Consider the following 10799-nt stretch of genomic DNA (forward strand, 5'->3'; position numbering starts at 1 on the left):
CTTTGTTTTTCTCCGCTTATGTGGATTATCTTGGGGCTTCTGGACTTGTTTTTCGTCCGCCAACGCAGGTAAGTGCGTTCGGAAGGTAGGGAGTTGAAGAATCCGGCCCGCCGGGCCAGAATAAAGGCCCAGTGAACACAAGTTGGATCTCTTGTATGGCTCGCTTTGGAACGGTGTATGTAATATACCGTTCCTTTGGAGCTACATATGGTCCTGGAATGAAGAAATCGTCAGAAAATGCATGAGACGACGGACCGGACCGCCGCCACCCGGCGGCCATGTTTGTTTTCATTGCAGAATACATGTTGCGGGGTCTGATACTTTCACAACAAGACAGTCAGCTGATACCTACCGAACTTCAGTGCAAAATCTGTTATATATTGGCATAGATATGATATATATGAATCTACTCGGATTGTGATAAGAATCTGTTTTCTGTATTTCTTAATAAAGCTTGCTTCTTCTAGCCGTCAACGTTACATAATTTTCCACAATCAGCACGTCCAGTCCGCCGGGTGGCGGCGGCGGTCCGGCCCGTAGTCTCGCGCATTTTCTGACGATTTCTTCATTCCAGGACCATATGTAGATTATTCTGTGGCAAAACATAGCGACCTGTCATGTTTACTCATCAAAACATACTGTATTTCAGTAGATTATACACTCCTTCATGTGTTTTCCGGTGTTTAACTGTGTTTTCCTCTGTTTTCCGGTAAAAAGGCTGACCTAAGGTGCACTTGTCAATGTAAATTGTGGGGAGGGGGCTGGACTACTGTAAGTGCATTTAAGTTCGCGGAGATTTAATTTCGTATTCGGCCCGTTCGAAATAGTTCGATTTACATGAAGGAAGCCTGTGTGATACAACTTACTTAGAACCTGTGTGATACGGAAAGTTATCACACGCAAGTTAACACCCGTATTGAACGTTTTCGCGTCACAGGTATGACATAAAGCCAGGTATCAAGGTAGAAATTACAGTTAACAATATTATATTACAGTATACATTATATATAACGAGTTAGTGAGCACACCTTGAAAATGGTAATTAAAGGTACCTGGTAAACTGATTGAGATTTGCCCCCCTCCCCCTCTTCCCAACAGGTGTTGATGCGAAGAAACTGTCTGAGATGGAGACAGGAGAGACCTGTGTGGTGATCGGTACTCTCTTCAAACACATGGAGCTCAAACCCAGCATCCTGAAGGAAATCAGTGAGGAGGTCAGGTCAACTCTGCAGCTAAGAGTTGTTCTGTAAAGGTGGTATCCCACTGCACTTGGGGAACCAATCGAAAGATAACGAATTTCAGAGATAAAGAACAAATTTTTTAACGTTGTTTGTATTTTGATGTCTTCTAAGTCATACTTTTATGATTACGCAATATCTAAATTATAAAAAAAATAGCAAAAATAACACAACAGTGCCGCATTGAACGAACCCCGCAGTGCCGCACCGGTGCCCCAAGTGCAGTGAGATACCACCTCTACTGTGTCACGTAACGAAGAAGCAAGTTCACAGATTACTAGACATGCATAGTGAGATACATGGTGGGTGATATGTCAAAGTTGAAGACCCCTGAGACATAAACAAAACATGTCTGGACATAGTATGAAGCATGCTGTAGACAAGAACTGTTTGCAAGTTTGGGTCATTGACTTTGACATATTATCTATGATGCATTTAGATTTGCATGCACAATGAAAGGGGCAGATGCCCAGTTGACAAATTTTGACAGCATAAATGATAGTTCTGAATTTTAGTATGACTATGAGTGTGCATGGAGAAAATTTGACCAGTGCTATGGGAGTGTTCCTACATTTATAGAGTATAAATCTGGAATCAAACTGTAATCAGTATGATTTATGTCATATCAATGAATGCTATCAGCCTTATTGTTGTCTCATTGACAACAACTCTTAACTGCAATCTGATTCACTAAAATGCTGGGATAACAATATGACAGGGACTTAAGTTCTGTAAACCAACGATATCACATAGACATACTGTACTCTAAAAACAGTAATACTGGTATGTCTGTACTGTTGTAGATATCTTCTGTTACTGTAGTTTAACATACTGATGAAACTATGAACAAACACGGACTGTACTTTTCCAGGAGGGAGCGATGCCCCAGCCACCCAGGGCTAAGTACACAGAAGATGCAGATAACTTAATCCTAGAGGATGAAGTACAGAGAGTATCACTGGCAGGGAAGCTGGATGTACAATCATCTGTCACAGGTAAGATGTTGTCATGTCTCAGTAGAATCTTTTAAAATCCATCAAAATGTATTTCATCAAATTTCAAACTTTTCGCAAATTTTTCAGCATGTTTCCAACTCTTTGAAGTATCTATTCTGTAATCCAAAAAAGGAAACGAATTTTCACTACATTTGGTAAAAGGTTGACCTAGGGAAGTGACATTTCAATGTGGTTGTTACCTCTTTAAGAATGGAAGTATTGCTTTCTATCTGTCCTAGTATCAGGGTTCTAGCTAGTGCATTTTAGCGTAGTTGGCCACTACGCTAAAATTTGTGACCCCTACGCTAAAATAAGGGCCACTACGCTAATTTTTAACTAGTGTAGTGGTGCTCTGCTGTCATTTGCTTGTTCAACAATGACAAATAAATGTCTGAACAATGAAAAATGATGATATGCCACTCAAAACTGACCCCAAAATCCTAACTTTTAACTCTACATCTTCAAATCTCACTGTGGAAGGACCAATCTTCTGATTAGTCGCTTTGCTACCATGCCATTCCCACTACGCTGAAATAAAATCCTGGCTAGAACCCTGAGTATGTGTATATACCGTATATTCTCGAATAAAGTACGCACTTTTTTAACTTTTCAAAATTGAAAAGGTGCTACAAGTTGTTGCCAAAGTTGGGGTGCGTACTTTATTTGAGGTCACTGCACAGAGAAATGGTAAAAAAAGCCTAAAATAAAGCAAGGTGGAGCTACACTTCTAGTAATGTTTCAAAACATGCACATTGTTTTTGTCTTGTAGTTGTCTAAACATGAAACAAAGAAATTGTCTAAACATGATTTACATAAGATTGGCATTTGCATACAATCCTTTTGAGTTAGTGACTTTGACTTGTACAACTGGTTTTTCCTGATTTCTTATACCAGTTCTCAGTGATTTTTATAATTTGCAGTAGGCAATTCACAAGTTCATAGAGACAATGACAGTGTAAATGCAGGTTATTTCATGCAAAATAACTGGTTGGGGTGCGTACTTTATTCAAGAATATACGGTACTAAATAAGCATAACGTAATGTTCTGACTTCCGGCTGGTGAAACTGATACATTGGTATCTCAGCACTCTAACGTCTACTTGGAGATTGCATGGCAATGTCTGCTAGGTTTGTGGAGTTAGGCATTTTGTGTTCCTGTAGATCAGGACTTGTTGTGAAGTTAGGCAGGCATCAATGAGTGATTGAACTGTGGTTCAACTGAAAGTTTTTTGCTAAAAATCATTTGCTAACTAAGACAGATATTGTCTGTGAAAAAAAACAACAGTTTTATGATATTTCATGCAAAATAACCTGGGGAAAACATCATAAATTTGAATTTATCCAGTTAAAGGTCTGTTCAAAATTGGTGGAGAAGGGGTGCGTACTTTATTTGAGTTTTTCCATTTTACCTTTCAGTCCCAAAGATCTGTCTAAGACTTGTCCAAAATCAGGGGTGCGTACTTTAATTGTGGTGCGTACTTTATTCAAGAATATACGGTAGTTGGCCCGGGTCCAAATTTGTTCCCATAGGGTGAGGTGGCCTGTCCAGATTTGTTCCCATAGGCTGAGTTGGCCCTGGTCCAAATTTGTTCCAGGGCTGAGTTTGCTCCGGTCCAAAGTCGTTCCTTCCCCTCCACTCCCCCTGCACACTGAGTTGGCCTGGATCCAAATTTGTTTCAAGGGCATTCAGGAAATGATTGTAGCTGTTGATAAAGTCAGGGACCTGACTGTAGTCAGTGAAATGGACATGGTTGGATTACCTTTTCAAGGGATTTACAAAAATTGGATTTCAGAGATATTTATGACGTTTTTGTTTTCCTGTTTGTTCTATAGGCACCATTGTGGCAGTGTATGGAGCAGAAGATGAGTCTGGGAAGTTCCAGGTGAAGGATTTCTGCTATGTGGACATGCCTGTACAGAACTCACTACAGACACCCGAGGAAGACAGGTTATTAACAATATCTCTCTTCATTAATGTACTACAGTCAAACCTGGTCAAGAAGACCAGTCAGGAATGTGGTCTATGTGAACAGGGTGGTCAATATTGAATAGCCTTTTTAATGCTTGTGTGGATGGAAAAAAGAAGCTTTGGCCACATCCACATCAGTATAAGGAGTTTGTTGTGCAGCTAAAGCTGGGGTGTAGAAACTTGTACTTGTTTGCCATTGCACTACAATGTATAATGGCAAACAAGTAGTATTACACTATAATTCATAGTGACAAACTAGAAACTTAATCCTATCACTATCAAATATTATCCAAGGAACAAATCACATTGGCCAGGTAGTTTTTATGTATCTCTAGGTCGTCACTTGTACAGTTTGATTGTACATTCATGCTGAATTATAGTTCTATATATCTAATCATCAAAAAAGGCTGCCCTAGTAAGTAGTTGGTAAAGTTTGCAGGTAAAATGAAAGACTGAACAGGCTGTGTTCCTGTGTTTTAGGTTTGTTGTGCTTGTGTCGGGCCTTGGGATTGGCAGTAGCCAAGACAACCTGTTAGAGCTACAGCTATTGGTCGACTTGGTCACCGGGCAACTGGGAGACATCGGCGACCAGAAGTCGGCAGCCAACATCGTCAGGGTCATCGTGGCTGGAAACTCACTCAGCGAGTCCACGCAGGACAAGGATTCACTAACGAAGGTACCGGTACTATTGTCAGTCAGTCTGTACAGACTCTGCACAGCAAAAAGGAACTAAATGACAATGGAGACTATAGTACTCATTAATGTACATTATGGATACTGCTTGGTCAGTTGACACATTAAGTTACAACTACATGTAATAGAAAGTCTATCTAGTCCATCTAAGTCAGAGTGGCAGAGACTGTCATTCCTTTATAGGACTGTATAGTGGAAGTGGAAGCTTGCAGGATGCAAAGCACAGTGGAAAAAGATGAAGAAAGACTGAATGCATGTATAGGACTTTCTAAAGACTATAGATGCAGAATGCAGTGACTGATGATGGTGATGACTGTATAGCCAAAGCCAAACCTGTATGGCTGATATTAATTTTAGATTTTACCATGTTCAGTCAGGGCTCAAAATACCACCTGCATAATTTATTATGCAGGTTAGTGCAGGTAAAATTGGAGCTGTGCAGGTATTTCTGGTGTCTTCCTGCACCTAACCTGCACTGGCCCATGTACTGGCTTTTATACATAAATGTCATATGATGTAGGTGTATGTGGATTATTATTAGCTGTTGACTGTTGCCACCTTTAAAGTACAGAGGAATAAATAGCAATAATTGTGGTTCCTGAACAAATTTAGTATGATCCATACTTAATATAGATTCAGAGTGTGGCGTAGGTAAAATTTGTCTGGTGAAGGTAAATTTCAGTGTTACCTGCTCCAGTGCAGGTATGCAGAAGACAGTCTTTCAAGCCCTGTCAGTACTAACTGAAGGAAACTGTATTAATTTAAAGATTTCATTGCAAAAGTCATTGTACAATGCTGGCATTGAATGTTATTTATGTATGGTCTTCAGGCAAAGTATTTGTCGAGGAAAACTGCAGCTGGAAGTGTGGAGGCCATGAAAGTTTTGGATGACTTCCTTGTCCAACTGTCTGTAAGTATTCTATAGATTATCAATCTTGCTAAGCTGTGCTGTAAAAATAAGTGTAGCCATGTTGAGCATTCGTGCAAACAAAAGGTAAAGAATGTCTTAATGTATGCATGTCTACATCATGCTTATTACTGTGTTTTAGATAATTAAATTGAATGAAATATGTATTATGTGACATATACAGTCATATGGAATATATATTAAGAGTTTGAAGCCATTTTACTCATGGAAATTTTTTCTTTCTGTAGTCCTGTGTTGACGTTGACGTGATGCCAGGAGATTTCGACCCGGCCAATCACGTTCTTCCTCAGCAGCCGCTACACCGCTGCATGTTCCCGCGTGCCATGAAGTATCCCACAATGCACACTGTCCCCAACCCGTACGAGGCTGACGTTGGAGGGGTTAGGTGAGAACTTCACCATTGTTCACGAACCAATAGCGTACTTACTGTAAATTTGTAGATTTTTGTGGTGGTTTTATGTTTGCGTTGTATGCTCCAGAAGACTGTCAGAAAGATTCAGGGTTGTAGCCAGCACCTGTCCTTCAGTCCTTTGAAGGAATTTTGCAGCTGGGGACTGAAAAAAGTTTTCCCCATTCCGTCCCCTGGGACAGACAAAAATTGATATTTAAAGATATGAAAAAACTGAAACCCATGTGTTCTTCTTCACCAAAACAGATCCCATTGAACAGCTTAGTCTACAAGCAAAATTTGCACCTCAAAATGCAGGAAATAGTGTTTCAGAGGGTCTTGATTTAAAAATTTTCTGGGACCCAGACCCCCTAGAAATGACGCGCAACGTCACACCATGCCTTCGGTGCTCGATAGGATTCCCATTCAAAATCAAGGGGACTGAAAATGATTTCAGAATGGCTACAACCCTGGAAAGATTATTATCTGAACAGCTTACATGTAGGTGTAGGCTAGGTTTACACAGCCTCCATGACATTTTGCGCTACAACAGACTCCGATGGTATGACCACGTGCAAAGAATGGCCCATGACAACTGGCCAAGAAAGGTCATGAACTTACCTGTAGTGGGCCAGAATCCTAGACTATTGCAAGACAGCCAACAACGAACTCTAAACAGGATAGTTAGAGTTTTTCGTGGTGGCTGCTTCATTGCAAACCCAAAAGCACCAAGCTTGACCATATTTCCATGACAGTATATGGTGAGTGCTAAGATCTAAACTGGATCAAGATCACTGTTACTGTCAACTTTTGTCTTACTGATAATGTGTTCCAACAAATGTCCAAGAGAAAAAATCTATATTTCTTCTTTCAGGTTTCTGGGGACGTCTGGACAGAATATTGAGGACATTTACAAGTACAGCAGTCTGGAGAACTCTCTAGAAATCTTGGAGAAAACACTGACTGTGGGACACCTTGCACCTACGGCACCTGATACATTAGGTTAGTCTGGAGGGCATATACTGTATAGCCAATGTCTTTCTTAAAAAAACTACCAAAAATGCTTTTTCTTGTTTATCTTGTTTGGCTTCCTCACAGAAAATTTATCTTCCAGGAGGAAAATTATTCTGTCCCCAAGAAATGTTAGAAAAATGTGCTGGCCATGGGGCAAGCAAATTGTTTCTTGTTAAGTTTTTGAGAAAATTTGAGATTTGTTTTCTTGTATCTCTCAAAATGCCTTTTCTTGTTTATCCTGTTTTGCTTCCTCACAGAAAATTTATCTTCCTGGAAGAAAAAAAATTATTGTATTTCTTAAGAGTTGAATCTGGTTAGAAAAAAACCAAGAATTTCTAGAATTTTTTTCTTGTATTGTAAGAAAAAATAAGATTTTGCTTAAATGTCTAAAAAACATTTTGTAGTTTCTCATTTTGCTTGAATTTTTTTCTACATTTTCATCCTGCAAGAATATTTTTCTTCATACAAGAATTGTCCATGGGGTAAGCAAAATAAGAAAAAAAATCATTTTTGGTATTGTGTGTCCTCATTTTCTTTTAAAAGGCAGTGGGTTATTATCCACTGTGTCTGAGCCCATCCTCTCATGCCACCACGTGCACCTTATACCTGCCCAAGTAACGTCAGGTAACCCGTCTTATACCTGGGTGGAGTGGGGAAAGTCGTGTTAAGTAATAGTGTCATTTCCAAGGGCACAACATTATCCGCTTTTGATGTTAAGTTGTTTCATTTCATGTATTTCATTTATTCTTATTATTATGACTCCAGGAAGAGTAGTGGCATGATTTTATGATGTACACTAATGGAAATTGCAGTAAAACAAACAAACAAACAAACAAACAACATCAAGCCAATTGCAAGAATGCCGGGAATTGAACTCATGGCATCTCAATCTCTTGTGTTTGATAGTCTACCCACTAGGCCATTCCTGGTCACAAGACTTTAGCAAGGGGCAAAACATACGTCATGACTATGTGGTGTTGATGGTTGAGTGGTTAAGGCAGCCGATAGTTTCCTCACTCCACCTTTGTGTAAAAATTAGGGGGGGGGTACCGGTACAGAAGATTCAGGTCCAGGTCCGGTTCAGGTCCAGAAGATCAGGTCCAGGTTCGGACCTGGACCTGATTCAGTATGTGAAAACTTGTGAATAGACGATACTCAAAGCAATGGTCCATTTTGCAACAAGGAAATCTGTTTTGCGGAGTATTGGACTTCCCTTGGCGTTATAAAATCCTACAAGGCTAACTGCATCTGTACGATTGATTGTAAAACTTTGTAGAAATGACTATAGGCTCTACTCTACTTCGCTCTTGTTATTTTCTTCGACCGGTAAGCCCCAAAATGTGTGAATGCCCGATCACATAATCTGTTCATTTTCCAATAGGTCCCACATCTGGTCCAACGAATTTTTTCAGGTCCGTTTTTTCTGGACCGGTCCATAAAGAAAAACCGGTTTTGTACCGGTACACCATACCGGTACCCAGCCCTAGTAAAAATGGGTACCTGACTTCAGTCTGGGAGGTACATGTACATGTAAAAGGTGATGGTTGGAGAGAGATGGTCTCCACTTTCCAATACCGTACCCTAGACACATTGGATAACAACCCACTGTCCTTTTGGCCTTTAGAAAGGTTATGTTTTTTTCGATACGCACATGTACTAATTACAACTAATTTTTCTCACACAGGAAGTTACCCGTTCCATGAATCTGACCCATTTATCCTGAAGAGCTGCCCTCATGTGTACTTCGCAGGCAACCAGGCAAAGTTCCAAAGCAAGATTTTGGAAGGTAGGACTAAAAAACTTCTTTGACCAACAAATTAGTATTTTTACCTCCATGAAATGTCATGGAGGTTATATTTTACCCAGCGTTTGTGTGTGTGTGTGTGTGTCTGTCTGTCAACAAGATAACTCAAGAACGGCTGGATGGATTAGTTTCATACTTGGTGTGTTGGTGGGGTGCGATAAAAGCTAGAAGTGATTAGATTTTGGGCCCCCTAGCGGCTTCGCTTGGTACTGCAGCGCAACTTCCGGTTTTGCTATCTCGTGTTCTGAACACGCTATGGTCACGATTTTTGAGTTTTAGATAGCTCTTGTGCTCAGGAATAAGTGACATAAGTGGCAGGGGCATTTTTGTCAAAAACTTCTGAAGAGGATAACTCAAGAAGGGAACAATGGATTTTCATGATTTTTGGTATGTAGGTACCTTAGACAATGTTGTACAAGGTAAGATACTAATTATGCAAAATAGGAGTACATTTGCATAATTAATGAGAATATTCTATCATGGCAGTTTTTTCAATGTATCTCTTGTCCCGGACATGATATAGTCTTGACATTTGGGTGGTAGATAGCTTGCAGTGTCATGACAAAGTGGGGCAGATTTCAGCCCCCTAACATGTCATTTCGGAACTGCAGGGGCGTTTTTATCAAGACTTTCCAAAGAGGATAACTGCAGAAAGTATTGACGGATTGGCATCATTTTAGGAGTGCAGGTAGTTTAGGCAAAGGTGTTCATAATGATATACATGTTATGTAAATGAGGACCTTATTTGCATAATTAATGAGGAAATTGTAAAATACCATTATTAGCAATAACTGGACTTCAATAAATGTAACACTTATTAATCATGATAGATGGAATATAAGCAGATACCATCATCATCGGTCGACGTGATCAAATGTAAACATGTTCGCACACGACGGGGTGATGCCGCCCCTTTCGGGGTGACATACCCTTTCGCTGGCTAATTACAAGACGGGGATGCGCCAGGTTCCAAATATGGTAATGAGGAACTTATTTGCATAATTTATGTAAAAATTGCAAAGCCGCATTATGTCTAATGATTGGAATTTTATACTTGTGACATGTGTACGTTAGTCAATGATGAACAACACAACGCATAAATTATGTTAATGTGTTAGTCAATTGCATGAAATTTACAAAAGCTCTAAATTTTCATGGAGGTATGAGGTCGCCGAACTCTAGTTTCATCTATTAAAGTTCTTGAGAAATCACACTAAGCACTAAAATGTATGAAACAAGATATACAAGTACATTGTACATTCATGTTGTTGTTCAGGTGATGATGGACAGAGGGCGCTGCTTGTGACAGTACCAAAGTTCTCCCAGACCCAGTCCTGTGTACTGGTCAACCTCCGGACACTGCAGTGTGAGGTCCTACAGGTCCAGGCCACCTGGGACGAGGGTGACCAACCCATGCAAGAATAACAACATATTCCCTTAATAAGCCAGTTCATAAATTGTGTGTAATTCAAATGTATGTCAAGTTGATGGTTTCTGAGACAGAAATAAAACATGAATTAAGCATGGTCTAAACATGTCTTTTTACAAAGAAGGGGCTTTGATTTTTGACCTTGTGCATGTGTTGAACTGGCTTATTGTCTGTTCTGCTGTGTACTTGAAAACCCAAAACAAAATGGTCTTATAGAATGTAAATTGAGCTTGTTTAAGCTGATGAAAAGAATACATGTAAGACAGACTCTATTTTTCTTATGGCCTCTTCGGTTTGTATACAGTAGTAAAATAACACAGGTGCCGATAGCGACAAGGAAG

At 39.9% G+C, this 10799-nt stretch overlaps 1 protein-coding gene across 1 annotated transcript in view; it reads left to right on the plus strand.

The window, feature by feature from the left end:
* The window catches only part of LOC118429771 (DNA polymerase delta subunit 2-like), an 11780-nt gene extending 1224 nt beyond the window's left edge, over positions 1-10556 (plus strand). The window contains exons 2-10 of the mRNA XM_035840404.1: positions 1099-1214; positions 2110-2233; positions 4067-4181; positions 4683-4878; positions 5725-5805; positions 6051-6208; positions 7086-7213; positions 8910-9011; positions 10306-10556. Of these exons, the coding sequence (XP_035696297.1) occupies positions 1099-1214; positions 2110-2233; positions 4067-4181; positions 4683-4878; positions 5725-5805; positions 6051-6208; positions 7086-7213; positions 8910-9011; positions 10306-10454 (1169 nt within the window). The 3' untranslated portion in view covers positions 10455-10556. The remainder of the gene's footprint in view (positions 1-1098; positions 1215-2109; positions 2234-4066; positions 4182-4682; positions 4879-5724; positions 5806-6050; positions 6209-7085; positions 7214-8909; positions 9012-10305) is intronic.
* The last annotated feature ends 243 nt before the right edge of the window (positions 10557-10799 follow it).

This window comes from Branchiostoma floridae, chromosome 13 (assembly GCF_000003815.2).
Source record: "Branchiostoma floridae strain S238N-H82 chromosome 13, Bfl_VNyyK, whole genome shotgun sequence".
Classification (NCBI taxonomy): domain Eukaryota; kingdom Metazoa; phylum Chordata; class Leptocardii; order Amphioxiformes; family Branchiostomatidae; genus Branchiostoma; species Branchiostoma floridae.